The sequence below is a fragment of the Microtus ochrogaster genome, chromosome 1 (assembly GCF_000317375.1).
Source record: "Microtus ochrogaster isolate Prairie Vole_2 chromosome 1, MicOch1.0, whole genome shotgun sequence".
NCBI classification, from domain to species: Eukaryota; Metazoa; Chordata; class Mammalia; order Rodentia; family Cricetidae; genus Microtus; species Microtus ochrogaster.
The window spans coordinates 49,151,350-49,166,054 of NC_022009.1; the positions used below are offsets into that span (position 1 = coordinate 49,151,350).

The window sequence follows — 14,705 nt, forward strand, 5'->3', positions numbered from 1 at the left end:
AGGTCCCATTTATTCAATGTTGCCCTTAATGTCTGTGCTGCAGGGGTTATACATAGGAAGTGATCTCCTGTGCCCATCTGTTGTAGGGTACTTCCCACTTTCTCTTCTAACTCATGATTATCTTAAATACCACCATAGAACCTTTGTCCAACAACAGATGAAACAGAGGCAGAGACCTACATAGGAGCACTGGACTGAGCTCTCAAGGTCCATTTGAAGAGTATAAGGAATGAGAATATGAACAAGGAGTTCAAGACCATGAGGGGCTCACCCACTGAGACAATGTGCCTGAGCTAATAGGAGCTCACCAACTCCAACTGGACTGGGAGTGAATGAGCATGGGATCAAACTAGTCCCTCTGAATGTGGCTCACAGTTGGGGCAGACTGAGGGGCCAATGCAGTGGCACTGGGGTTTGTCTCTACTTCATGTACTGGCTTTTTGGGATTATATTCTCTTTGGATGTATACTGTACTCAACCTAGATGTAGTGGGATGGGCTTTGGACTTTCCACAGGGCAGAGTGCCTTGCCCTCTCTTATGACTGGAAGGAGGTGGGGGAAGGGTATGTAGAAGGAGTGGAGGGGAGTGGAAATTTGGATTGTTATTTTTAAATTAATAAAATAAAATAATAATAATAAATGAAAAATAAAAACAAAGCTGACAATAGAACCATATACCTTTAATACTAGTAGCCACACTAGTTGCCATAGTAACCAGGCAGTGCACACCTTTAATCCCAGCCCTAGAAAGGATTATAAACAGGAGGAGACAGCTCACAGTCATGATCTCTTTCTGAGCTTTCTGGAGACTGGTCCGCCATTTTTGGACTGAGGATGAGGTAAGAGCCAGTGTCTGGCTTCTTTACCTCTTCAGGTTGAACCCCAATTTTTGTCCCTGAGTTTTTATAAATCATGCTTCAGTGATTGTTTGGGATCATTTTCTTTTGGGCATCAAGGAAATTTCTCGAACCTCTGGCAGTTTCTTCCTTGTAGATCAGGGTGAGCAGTGTGAGAGAAGGTACTGCCTTTTAACTCTAAAGTTAAAAGGTACAAGCAGGGGTTGAGTATGGCACTGAGAGCTCTGGGTCTTGACTGGAGGGAAGGAAGGAAGGATGTATGTGGTTTCAGAGGAGTGGAGAACCACCAAACAGAAGACTCTAGGAGGACCATGTTTGGGGTGGCATTGTAGGGCAGTTGCAAGGTTATACTGACACTGTTAGAACACCTCCAGCCTTCTTAAAGCTCAAGGGAGAAGGATGGGCAGGAAGCATGCAAGAATAGCCATCTCACTGGTATACAGAAAAGACTCTTACCACTCCAGGAAGGATTTCTGGATTTGTATATCACTGCTGATATTAACTTCTGCTGGTTTTGACTTTCTTACTCCCCCCTCTTTCTTTTTCTCTCCTCTCATTTCCTCTCCCATCTGGTGTGTAAGTTTGTGAGTGTGTAGCATCTCTACACACTGGATGCTGTAGTCTAGTAGATCTTCTGGGATCATTGCTGGATAAGGAACCCATGGCTGGAGGTAGGTGAGAGATCCTCAGAGTCACCACTGATAGTTGGAGGATCCAGACCTTCCTGGGATGGACTCAGGCTTACTGACTGGGTAGATTGTAGACTTATAAACAAGTCTGGAGGTGAGCTATGCCAGGTTCCAAATGTCTGCAGTGAATGGGCCCCAGGTGGGTATGAGGTGGAGTATACTATATTGTGGAACCTAATGAAGAATCTTTCCTTGGGGATGACAGTGGCTGGGTACACTGTCCAAAGGGGCACAGGTATTTTTGCAGCATTCTTTCAGTATGGGCCTTTGCGCCAGCCATGTATCTGACGTCACCTTGACCTCCACTTGCTGAAAAGCTACTCATATAGCCTTTCTGAAAAGATTTCTGATTGGTACTGACACCACAGGGCTGATTCTCATGCCTATTGCTGTGAGCTTCCCCTCTAGATCTGACTGGAGGACAGACCAGGTAGAGCTTTTGTTGCCATCATTGTGGAGCAGATGGCAGTTTGGGTCCTTGGTGTCATGGTGTCCCAGGGACTGTGGGCTGTCTGTTGCTCTTGAAGGCTTTACTGCACGTTACAGGCTCACACCTGGAGTCACCTGCCCGCATCATGGTGGCAGGATCCCACTGATCCTGTGTGCCTGTAGCGTCTCCCCTGAAAGGTCAGCTTTGATGGAAAATCCTGAAATAAGATGACAGAGTAAGGATTACTAACCCCAAGTTACCAAGGAATGCAGACACTCAAGGGCAGGTAAGTGGTTGGGCTTAGCACAAAGCCAGGCAGAGTCTGGGTCTGAGGGCTGAGTTCTGGTCACTGCTTTTCTTAGAGTGGTAGTTCCAGTCATACCCGCTATGATACTAACTTGTTCAAAGTCCTCTCAGGGCCTCAGAGCCTTCTTGATGAGCAGTGGACATGGTGGGTTTCACCTCTAGGCAGAGCTTGCCTCACAACCTGAGCAATGGGTGCCTTGGGGCAAGTTTTATGTGTGATGTATGACACTGTGTGTATATCCACTATAGTAACCACAGTGCCTCAGGCTGGCACAAATTCCCTCCACTGTTGACTGCTTCCAGGCATCTTCATAGCAGGGTCCCCCGGGGGTAACATTGATAGGAGATGTCCTCAGTCCTCCACTCTGGGAGGGATGGCATGAGTGGGCACGGCTAGAGGGTTCCCTTTCCAGTTGTGATATGTTTTTTTTTTGTGTGTGTGCATGTATGTGTGTATGTGTATGTATTGTATGTGTGTATGTATGTATGTGTGTATGTGTGTATGTGTGTATGTATGTATGTATGTATGTATGTATGTATATCTTGGCTCATGTCCCTACTTGGATTGTTCCTGTCCTCTTAGAATTGAGAGTGAGGTGTTGAGGCCTCCAGGAGGTATCTGCTCACCTGGATAGCCTTGTTCCTCTAGGAAAGCCTAGGTGTATTTCCGGCTCTCTGAGTGTCACTGTGGAGCCAAGTTCCCCAAACTCTCCGTGGTACAGACTCTAGCAGAAACTTCTTGGCTTGTGGCTCCTTCACTTTGGTAGGATTCAGTGTCTTCTGGCGTCTATTTTACCTTATAGTGTGAATCCTTCAACCCTGAGTTCTTCTCTGCAAAGATCAAAGTTTCCTGACCTGCACAATGGCTCTGCCTCTATGTGGGGTTGTATCATGTCAGGTGGGGGCACTATAGAGGCCAGCTGCCTGATCATGCCATGGGTACTCTTATAGATGCACTGACAGTATGGCTACACCAGAGCCTGGGGCTATCAACCCTTACTTACTGTAACTGTATAGGCTCAAAGCTGAGACCCCTGGCCCAGCTTAGGGTCCCACATATCTTTCCTGGCTAGCCAGTGTAGTTAAGGGATCCAGGGCTTTTGGAACTGACCTGAACCATGTGGAAGGTATTCATAGAGAAGGAGGCTCATACAGAATTCTTCTCCTGTCATATTGTGATGGTTCATTTGTCTGAAACCTCTCCAGGGGCCCTCTGCACTTCCTGTAATGGCTTTCTGCCCATAGCTGCCCCGTGGCTCTAGGACAGATGGGATATGTGGCAGGGAGATGTCCTGTGGTCAGCACTGGGCCATATTTGGAGGAATGACAGGATGGTTCATAGGCCCTGGGGGTCAGTTCAGCGAAAACACTGTTGGTATTAGTGCCTTAGTGAGAAACACACTATAACATCACAGTGACACAACCTCACACCTCATGGTCGAGATGTGCATGCTCAACCTACCTTCTCTGTGCTTCTATGGCTGGAGAGACAAAGGGAAAGGAGAGGGGGCAACGAGTATGTGCTGGGGTCTACAAGGGGCTTCTCACGACAGGGATCCGTGGAGAGAAGTAGTAATCTCCCAAGGAACCAAAGTGGCCAATCAAGTCCCCATCAGGAGCCAGAGGGAGAGATTTTGGCACGGTCTCCCTGGTCTTCTGTAGCCATAGGCAGGACAAGTTCAGAGTGGGCAGTCCCACCACAGAATAGGATAAGGCGGGGCCTCTGGGTGTGGAGCCTCAGGGTGGTTACCACAGGCATTTCATTCCTTAACAGATCTCTGATGGTCCAGGAGTGGGGCACAGAACCTTTCCTGGGAGATCAGTCGTCTGAGAGATCCTTCTGCCCTTTGTACGGCCACAGGCTCCTATTGTAGAAGAAGTCAGTCCCAACTTCAGGAACCTGTTCCCATTAGTCTTGCATCAGTCCAGGTAAAAACAAGCACACGTACCCTGTAGTTCCCAAGTGCCTGATGACCCCCCGATGAGACTGTGGTGCAGGTACTTTCTCTTGTGAGTGCCAGATCAGGATTTCCAAATCGAGGGTTTCTGGCTATTTGTTTAAGGCTGTCTGACCCTAGTTTGGAATGTTTCCAAGTATTACAGAAAGATCTCTAGAGCTCTTCCTATAGGAAGGGGATATTGGTTCAGGTGAAGAACTAAGTGGCTTCTGGTGGAATCCCTGGCTTCTGAGAGAGGGGGTGTTGGGAGCAGATAATAGGGTACTTTGAGAACTCTGTGTTTTGTGAGAAATGCCATGTGGGGGCTACCATCAATCACTGGGACTCAGTGGTTAAGAATCAGAAACTGACTCTGAGGTGTCTGCTCCTTTAGGTCCACTGTTTTTGGAGCTGACGACTCTGCTGGGGCCCACAGGTTCCCAGTGGGTTTTTGCTGCTGGCTATACCACTGTGGTAGCTACCGTAGTAACACAGTAGAAAATCCCTTCACAAAAAGCCCTGCCTATGGAAGGGCCTTGGTATCTGCAGGACTAGCGTCCAGTGGCAGCACAGGCAGCAGTGCAGACTCAAGGGACATCCTGAGCAGAAGTCTAGCCTGCTGTCCTGTGATTGTATCTCTGCAGGAAGTCTTGGGAAGCCGGGCCTGGTGCTGCCACAGCTGTACCTTCCTACATCACTTAGTCTCTCAGTGCGATCCTTCCTGGATGGTGCTGGGGAGGCTGCTGATGGAGAGATGACAGGGACTTCTGGAAAAACCTGTCTCTGAGTGGCTTCATGACTGACATGCTGCCTTGTTCCCTGATGGAGATGGTGATGATGTCTTGAGACCCTGACATGTGGGCAGAGAAAGGGCAGAAGCTGCAAGCAATGTCAAGAGAATCCAGACTTTGTGCTTTACAGACCCGTTGTCTCCCTGTCTGCCTGTGTGGCGCATCTGCTGCCCTTCGGCCCCTGTCTGCTCTTACAAGTTCTTATTCTTCCCTTCACAGCACTGATGTGATGTCATGACAGCTCTTCTCTAATGGTCTCCTGCCTAGTCACCCTCTGTTCCTGAGGGTCACCCTGGTATTTCCCACTTCTTGACAGCAGGGACCTGACCCTGGAACAGGGCATGGGCTTTCCTTTCTCTCCTCAACAGTGTTCAGACTTTGCTCATTAGGATTGTCAGGGGTGAGTGAGAGGGAATCCTATGGAAAGAACTTATTTTTCTGTTTCCCTTGTTGTTCCTTCTCATCATCAGCATGAAGCTGATCCAAGTGTGCTGCTCTGTGTGATGCTCTACCCTCATAAGCCTTCTTTATGCTTCCCACGAGCAAATGTGACAGACTTTGTTCTTCCATGGAGGGGCATTTGTCTGTTTCTGTTGGAGGCTGCTGCAGATATGCTGCTGTGTAACTATTATGCAGGTGCACTTAGGGCTCCATTGCTGATGGAGGAGAGGTTCCAGTGTGCGCAGTAGCAATGCCTGCTAGTTCTTGGTGGGCTGTCCTGCTGTCCAGTCAGACAAGTTCTGCTGGCTGCTTCTGAGCTCCACATTCTGGACACTTGGTGCAGGTCTGCCTTTCAGGCCACCCTCACAAATTCTGTGTAGTGATGTCCACATTAACTTGAAATTACTGTTGTATTGTGTTGAGGTAGGACTGAGAATGTGGTCTACTACTTGAGCATTCTCCTGGCAGGCACCTGGCCCTTGGCTAGGTGGATAGCAACACAATGTTAAGCTAGGTTCGGTGGCAAGTGCTACATTGATAATATAAATGCAAGGTGGGTTGTAGACAAAAGTGTATATACTCTCCACTCGTGTACTGGGCGCCACCTGCTGGATAACCTGCAGAGTCCCCTGCTATTCCTACACTATGTGAAAACCCAGTGTGGTTTGCTTCCCTTCCCCTTGCTTGTAAGTTGGAGTGATCTACAGCTTCTCCTTTTCCGTTGCAATGAATTATGTTCTTTGTCCTATCTTTCTATATTGCCCTTTATGAGGGATCTCAGGTCAGAGTCTATTTTCACAACTTGCTTGGCAGATGGTACTCAAGTACCCAGCCCTACAGAGGTTTACAGGGATCAGAGTCTGTGCCACTGTGTAAGCAGAGAGCCTAATCTCTCTCTCTCTCTCTCTCTCTCTCTCTCTCTCTCTCTCTCTCTCTCTCTTTCTTTCTTTCTTTCTTGCAATACTCCTACTGTGACACACTCACCACAAAGTCCTGCATCACTAGTGTTGTCTTTGGGTACATGGCTTTGCTTAGGGACACATCTGTGTAGAGATGCTGTTGCTTCTGATGTGTTCTGATTCAGAGCTGAAGGACTCAGAGCTCTCCAGTAGGATCCTGGTTGGCTCCTGACTGGTTTTGGGTCTGAGACTTGATCTATACTTCCTCTACCACTTTGGTGTCTGCCAGGGCTCTTGGATGGGGTTTTCTTACTAATGCCTGGGTTGCGGACTTCGTGTCTCTCTCCATCTTAATTTGGTCCTACGTGCTATCTTTCAGATTTTATATTCCCAAAATGTCCTTAAAGGCGTTGCTCCCTCCTCTCCAGTCTGGTATTTAATAGTGGCAGTTACCCTGTGGCTGTGTATAGATCCTCAGCTTGGACCTGGGGCATCAGGGGTAACACAGGCAAAGTGAACACAGAGGTGTCAGCTTTCAGTTCTCTTCCCCAATTGTGGGCCTGGTGACCACACATCTCCTTTTTTTTTTTTTTTGGTTTTTCGAGACAGGGTTTCTCTGTGGCTTTGGAGCCTGTCCTGGAACTAGCTCTGTAGACCAGGCTGGTCTCGAACTCACAGAGATCCACCTGCCTCTGCTTCCCGAGTCCTGTGATTAAAGGCATGCGTCGCGGCGTTCTCTCGCCGGTTGTGGTGGCGCACACATCTCCTTTTAAGGTCTGAGTAGGAATGGCCCCTGTGAAACTGATGCTAGGAACAACCAGGAATGACGGGTCCTGGTGTCTCTGGAAAGGCTTTCATTTCTGGCCCTGGGCACAGGTGGGAAGTCTGCTTAGCGTACTGACTCACCTGCTTCCCACCTGTGCTCCATGGGCTTTGCTTCCAGCTGGGGCCCCACTGCCCTCATGGGACATGGGAAATTTGGAGATCATTGTTACTGTTCCCAAGACAGGCTCAGGGCAGTCAGGAAGCCCTGTCTGGATGTGAGTGACTGCTCACCTTCTCTATCGCTGCAAAAGGGCTGTTCTCAGTGCTTTCCCTATCCAGGACTAGTGAGTGACTGTCTAGGCTACAAGTGGCACAGAAGCCTTGTTTCAGAATCTACTTTTTCTGGTGATTGATTTTGTTTCCTTGAAGACTTGAGGCCTTCACAGATGCTTGGATGTATTGTAGCCTAGCCCTGCATTTTCCCACAGTGAGGATTCCGTGACTACTGTTTAAAAGTAGTTCAGGGGGATTGTAATGGCTGACATCAGGATTCTGACCTCTTGTGGAAAGCAAGGGACACAGATCTCCTCTCCTGATGTGGCATTGTGAAGGGGAGTATGACGTCCATAAAGATGCTCCTAAGACTTAGGAAACATAGATGCCTCAGGTGAGAATACATCCCAGAAAGCCTCTTCTACAGATGCCTCATGAGTAGGCATAAATATTATCTGGGTGGTCAGTTCTCTGACTTGACAAGTCGGTTTCAGCAGCTTGGATGTCCTGGGAAATGGCATAGGGCTAGCTTCATTTTTGCTGGAAGCTTTGTGTAATCTGGTTGTGTCTGTGAAGGAGCTTTGAGGGAGTTTGTTTCTTTTGAGAGTTGGAATGCGTGGTGGCAAGTGGCATGTGTTCTACTGGCATTGCTGAGGAGGGACTTGCCTGAGGGTTGACAACTGCATTGGTTGTGGGTTTGCTGTGAGAAGACCTGGTACAAAGTGGTTGGACCGTGGGACTGCAGTGTAATGAGAACCTCGCTGGTGCAGGCAGCTCTTGCATTGTCTGCCTAGAGGTTCTTGCTGCCTCTTCCATCAGCTCTGGACTGGGTGGGCACTGTGGGAGTGCTAAGTGGGCACAGCACCAGGCCTGACCAGTGCAACTGCCAGAAACTGAGCCCAGAGGAAGCTGGGTACCTAAGCTGCCCTGCTGAACTCAGTCAAGAGCTGCTCTTCCAGAAGGTTCTGCATATTTCTGCCTTTCTGTTTAGCAGCTGGAGATTTTTCTGGTTGAAAAACAAGACAACTGCTGAAATCTCAGAGGTGCCCTGGTAAGCCAAGCTTAGAGTAGGGGATGCACCAGCGCTTCCATGGGAATAGCTGGGAAATGTTAGTTGTGTATTGGCTTGTTGGGAATAATTAACAAATTTACTTTTAGCTCAAGCGGCCATGTTTGAGGAGTGAATTGAAGATTCTTGAGGCTGCAGTGTTGGAAACAAGGGGGCATATTGCTAGAGACTGAGAAGGTACTTGGAGTGATGTGACATGCCTCAGCTCCTGCTTGCCCACTCCCTTCTGTAGTATGGAAACAGAGGAAAAACTATCAAAACACCTGCTTAAGGCAAATTGATTCAGGACCATGGGTCAACAGAGATCCCATTACGGGTGGGAGTTTGTGGCTACGGAGCAGACAGGGCCAGAATCACTGAGAAGACATGAGGATCTGGAGGACTAGAGTCTACGTGGGACAGAGGCACATGAGGAGCACAAATGGTGAGGCTCTTTCTAAACAGACTTGGCAGGGAGCCTGCTGTCTTTGAATGTCACAAGGACATGTTCATCGGAAGCTGGAAATGGAACAGTGATAGGGTTGGGTCAGTACTGAGTGTTTGAAGCCATCATGAAAACTCCAGACCTCAGTCCCTTTATTTTCACCAGTAATTACATTTATCTATGCCCCACCCCACACTGTGATATTTGAACACTTGTGCTGTGGGTAGCAGAGGTCAGGGATTGGGACAGAACTGTATAAAGATTTAATATTTCCTGTCTCTGTCCTTCTCCCTTCTCTCACCTCTCATCTTTCTCTGCCTGTTTTTTGTCACCTGCACCTGAGAGCCCACTTGGCTGGGTAGGGGCCAGTTCTCTGGGTTTGTCTAGGCAAATCATGCAAAGATGAATCTGGTCACAAGGAGGCATCTGAGCTCTGCTCTGTAGTCTATGCGCTGTAGTCTGTTGATGTGATCTGCCTTTGCGCTCTGACTCCAAGATGCTGTGACCAACCACATGGTTGTGCCTGGAGTTGGACTGTGGAGTGGCTTGAGACGCTGGCTCTGGCACTCCCTACTTGTGTAGATACTCCATCAACACCTGTCTCTTTAGTTGTAATTCCCCTTGGTGCTTGCTGAGGTCATATGTCCACACAGGACTTGGAAATCCAGCCTGGTGATATGAGGAGTCTCAGAGTAATGATAAGGTGGTCATGAGCCTTGAGAAGCCTTTCCCAAACTGCAGTATAAGCCCATGTCCCCAAATTTGTGACCAATGATAGAGCACATGATCCCTTTCACCCTAATTCATGACAGGGCATTCATCTGTTCCCACAGCCAGACAGGGATCCAGCCACTTCCTCCCTCCCTCTGCTAAGAGCCACCTGGTGTCACTAGGTGCAGTGATGTAGGTGGCCACAGTGGGAAGCAGAGGCTTATTTATGGCCTCCTGCTGGCTGCTTAAGCTGGGAAGGTGCAATTCTCTACAGGACTCCAGCGGTCCTGTAGAGGATTTCCCCCCTGTACACATAGAGGAGATAAAGACTTTTCGGAGGAGGTGAATCATTAAAACCCAATGTTTTGCTCATAAATAAGATTCCTGCTGCCGTACAATCTATCTATGTGGCTGCAGATTTTGGTCATGTTTTGAGTCAGGGCTTGTCAGGAACACTGTAGTGATTTTAGTCTGTTCCTACTTTCCTCAATGAGCTTTTTGGAAGAAACCCAGAGGTTGCTTTTCCTTCTACAAAAGTAATAGATGTGAAGGCACTAATGATAAACCTGGGGAAAGTATGTGGCATACTTCTTAGACATTCATACCAAGGGTGGCTACTGCTATCCCTGCTGAAAACAGATCAGCCTGCATGCTTGAAGAAATTTCAATGGTCAGGAAAGAAATATATTAAGGGTTGGAGGGGAGTAACAACTGGAATTAACACAGGGTCGGAGATAAAGTGTTCAACAGGATGGAATTTTTAAAAATTCTATAGTTCTGAAACATTACAGCTGTAACTGTCATGTTGAAATCCCTTACCGTTGTAGACACTATTCTGAGAAATGCCCACCTCCCATGAGATATAGCACCATGTAGGGCAGCCTTGAAAACACTGGCTTGGAACCAGGAGCCACATCCAGAAGATATAGTATTTGAGAAAATTCAACATGTGAAAATCACAAAACCCTCAAGTAATATCCCAAAAGTTAAAGCCATTTGTAAATAGTTTAACAATAAATTCAAATAAAATGTGTTTAGGAGAACAAAAATAGTCAGTGCTAAAATTCTAATATTCACAGTATTTACCTTCACCTTTATATGTGAGAAATATAAGGCAAAATAAAAAGAAAATTTGAATTCTAGAAACAGATCCAGAGTAACATTGGTTACAAATACATTCAGATGACTAAAAATGTGTTCATGATTTTGTATGTCAGGAAATATCAGAAAGGATTGAGACTGTTCAGAGGAGACACTCTGGCTTCTTCTGTCTTTTCTCTCCCAGGTGAACTTGTAGATGTTGCTTTTGACCCTATTTCACCTCAACCTCAGCTAACATTTCCTGACTCACTCCTGCCACACCCAGTAACTGTTACATAATTCCTCAAATTGCCTGGGTAACCAGCAGGGCTGAGAGCCTGAAGAAGCCCTTTGTCCACTGCCAGTGTCTCCCATGCCAGGCAGTGACCACAACTAAGGGTTTTAGCCTAGCTTCATCCAGGATGTTATCTCTGAGCTGGGGCATGAGGCTGGTAGAAAGACCAGTGATCCCCAGAGCCCCACTCTTGCTGGTTGCACTCTGGGTGCTGCTCCTGGCTCCCAGCCAGTGTTTTCAAGGCCCTCCCACCTGGCGTTACATCTCATCAGAGGTGGTCATTCCTCGGAAGCAGATCTACCATGGTAAGGGATTTCAAGCACCAGGACGGCTCTCCTACAGCTTGCGTTTTAGGGGCCAGAGACATATCATCCACCTGCGAAGAAAGACACTTATTTGGCCCAGACACTTGCTGCTGACAACTCAAGATGACCAAGGAGCTTTACAGATGGATTACCCTTTTTTTCCTGTAGATTGTTATTATATTGGCTACCTGGAGGGGATCCCTCAATCAACGGTCACTTTGGATACTTGCTATGGGGGCCTGGATGGGGTCATGATGTTGGATGACCTTGCCTATGAAATCAAACCCCTCAATGATTCACACAGGTTTGAGCACCTTATTTCACAGGTAGTAACTGATTCTGCTGCAGTGGGGTCTATGAAACAATGGAAGCACTTGGACCAGAGCACAGGCCCCTCTTTATCTAGACCAAATTCCAATGTGGCTCCCAGAATGTCTAGTAGAGACTACGCTTCACATCCAGCTGCTATAAAAGGCCATTTTCAAGCCACCCATTCGGTACATGTTATAGCCGTGACTGTTGAGAGGACATCCAGATATTTGTTTTCACTAATCAGCTTAATGGACACTTTTATGTCCAACATTAATTTGCGTTACTATGTTATGCTCTTATCTGTGTATAACCACAGAGATCCATTTCCACATGACTTCAGAATGCCAGGAGGGCCTATTCATAATTACTATTTGTCAAACTTTTACCAGAGATTTAGGTCTGATGCATCAAGCTTAATTAACAATTGGGGCCCCATGGATGACAAAGCTATTCCAATTGCACGTGGTGTATGTAGTACCAATGGCCTAACTCTTATTGGTAAAAATGAACGATCTTATATATATATGTCTATGGTGGTAACCAATCGTGTTGCGAGGAACATAGGTGTGAGTCTTGATGATGAGACTTACTGTTTTTGCCAGAGAAGAGCGACCTGCATTATGTTCAAGGTTCCTCAGCTAACAGATGCTTTCAGCAATTGTTCCATAGCAGAGTTAAACGAAATACTCAATACTCCTGGTGAGATGAAATGTCTTTTCTCGGACTTTACTACTTATTATAATGGAACATATACCTATAGAGTTTGTGGAAACTCCAAACTAGATCTAGGTGAGGAATGTGACTGTGGCTCAAACAAAGCATGTTATGCAAATCTGTGCTGTCAGAATAACTGCAAATTTGCAAAGGGTAGCATTTGTGAGAAAGAACCATGCTGTGTAAACTGCACATACAGTCCTTCTGGGACACTTTGCAGAAGTATCCAGAACATATGTGATCTTCCCGAGTACTGTAATGGGAGTATACTCACTTGCCCAACAGACTTTTATCTGCAAGATGGAACACCATGCTCAGAAGAGGGGTATTGCTATAAAGGAAACTGCACCGATCGCAATATACATTGTAAGGAAGTCTTCGGTGTAAGTGCCCGCGCAGGAAATAAAAGGTGCTATGACATCAATAAGGGAAGCTATCGATTTGGACATTGTCAGAGAACAAAAGAAAGCCTCATATTCACAGCTTGTGCTGATAAGGATAAGATGTGCGGAAGGTTGCAGTGTACGAATGTCACCTTCCTTCCACACTTGCAGGAACATGTTTCATTCCATCAGTCAGTTATTTCTGGGTTTTCCTGTTTTGGGCTCGATGAGCATCGAGCAACAGAATCAACAGATGTTGGACGTGTGAGATATGGTACTCCCTGTTCCCAAACTAATTTCTGTGATCGAGGGTCTTGCAATGGATCTTTAGCTGAATTGAATTACGACTGCACCCCAGAAAAGTGCAATTTCAGAGGAGTGTGCAATAACCGTCGGAACTGCCATTGTCATGTGGGTTGGGACCCTCCAAACTGCATAGGAGATGGACCTGGAGGGAGTGTAGACAGTGGACCCCTTCCGCTTAAAATGCGCACGATAAGACAGAGCCAAGAACCAGTGGTATACTTAAGAATAGTCTTTGGTCTTATTTATGTCTTCGTAGGCTCACTCCTCTTTGGGGTAGCCTTTCGTGTAGCAATTACTAGGGTTATCAAGTATGAAGACTTGCAAGCTGCTTTATTTCGTGGGCATGGATATACACCTGGACCCAGTATGCCCAGGTAAAAATGAGTTAGCCTCCTGGATCCTGTAAAATAAAGAGAAATGAAAAGAAAATACAAATGTCAGAAAGAAGACAAGCAAAACTTCAATTCCACAGGTCTGAAGAGCCTGGGTCTACTTTTTGGGAACACAGGAGGTATTCAATTCTGACACCACCTGTCTTTGATAGGTTGCTGATGCTCACACTAGAATACATCTTTCAAAATTAAAAATTGGTGTCTTTTGTAATGTTGGTAAGTTGTTTGGAGCTGCACCAAGCTTGCTCCTTTGTTGGTCAGAGGAGACCTTGAGTCAGGAACCCTCTAGGTCCTGAACTTAGGTCTTTGGGCTAAGGATTCATGGGAGTTGTCTACCTCTCTTTTAAGAACGTATCTAGGATGGTACTATAAAATGTGGTTCCTGAGCTCTGACCCTTTCCCACTCTTTATCACCATGTTGTGAGTGGTCCTCTCTCCTCCAGCTTGTGGATAGGATTTTCAGTGGCCTAGCTTAGAGGAATGGAGGGAGCAAGGCAGACTTGGGATCCAGGTGAGGAAGTTGTATAGGAGCCCAGAAGCATCATGCCATACGAAGCCAGGGAACTGATGTTTAGAACATCACCATTAACACAGATCCATGACTCACTAAGTGTACTACCCACACCTTATGGACACAGACTTTCCAGGGCCCCACTGCCAGAACATTGCCGAGAACCCAGTCTGGTGAAAGGATATGCAGCTACATTTTAATTCTTATATTGCTTGTAAGATTTTGTTGTGGGCTGAGGAATCCAATCTGGACAGGTGAGTGTGTGCTATCCAGCGGCGGATTGTCCCGGAAGAGAGCACAAACCCCCTCCCCCAGCTCCTTCTGCAGGGCTGTCTTTCTTTTGCACGACCCAGCCCCGCAGTACCCCTCCCCAGCCCTGCCCTGCTGTATGCTAGGACCAGTGCTCAAGAACAGTTTTAAGCTCCTACTCTAAGGCTACCCACCCAGAGCAGTGAGTGCCTGCCTACCAGGTAGGCCTCAGGGTCCCCTGTAAGGGAGCCCAGGCACCTTCACCTAGTGCGCCAGGTTTCCTGTGCTCTTCTGGATACCGCCCCCCCCCTTGCTCCATTCATCCTTTTGTCCCCGGATCATTGGGCTACCGGGCTGCCCTGTTTAGGTGCTGAGGAATTCCATCTGGACGGGTGAGTGTGTGCTATCCAGGGGTGGATTATCCCGGAAGAGAGCACAAACCCCCCTCCCCCAGCTCCTTCTGCAGGGCTGCCTTCCTTTGCACGACCCAGACCCCCAGCCCCCCTCCCCAACCCTGCCCTGCTGTATGCTAGGACCAGTGCTCAAGAACAGTTTTAAGCTCCTAC

General features: G+C 47.3%; 1 protein-coding gene and 1 gene segment (V, D, J or C); one reads left to right on the plus strand and one right to left on the minus strand.

Moving 5' to 3' along the window:
- Nucleotides 1-14,705, minus strand: part of LOC101998540 — a 698,241-nt gene that overhangs the window by 30,252 nt on the left and 653,284 nt on the right.
- On the plus strand, nucleotides 11,019-13,497 carry LOC101982047 (disintegrin and metalloproteinase domain-containing protein 21-like). The gene has a single exon (XM_005343642.2). The coding sequence runs from the start codon at nucleotides 11,095-11,097 to the stop codon at nucleotides 13,363-13,365; it is 2,271 nt and encodes a 756-aa protein (XP_005343699.1). The 5' UTR covers nucleotides 11,019-11,094; the 3' UTR covers nucleotides 13,366-13,497.

Coding starts and splice junctions, on each gene's coding strand:
- LOC101982047 (XM_005343642.2), top strand. CDS start 11,095: ATGTTATCTCTGAGCTGGGGCATGAGGCTGGTAGAAAGACCAGTGATC.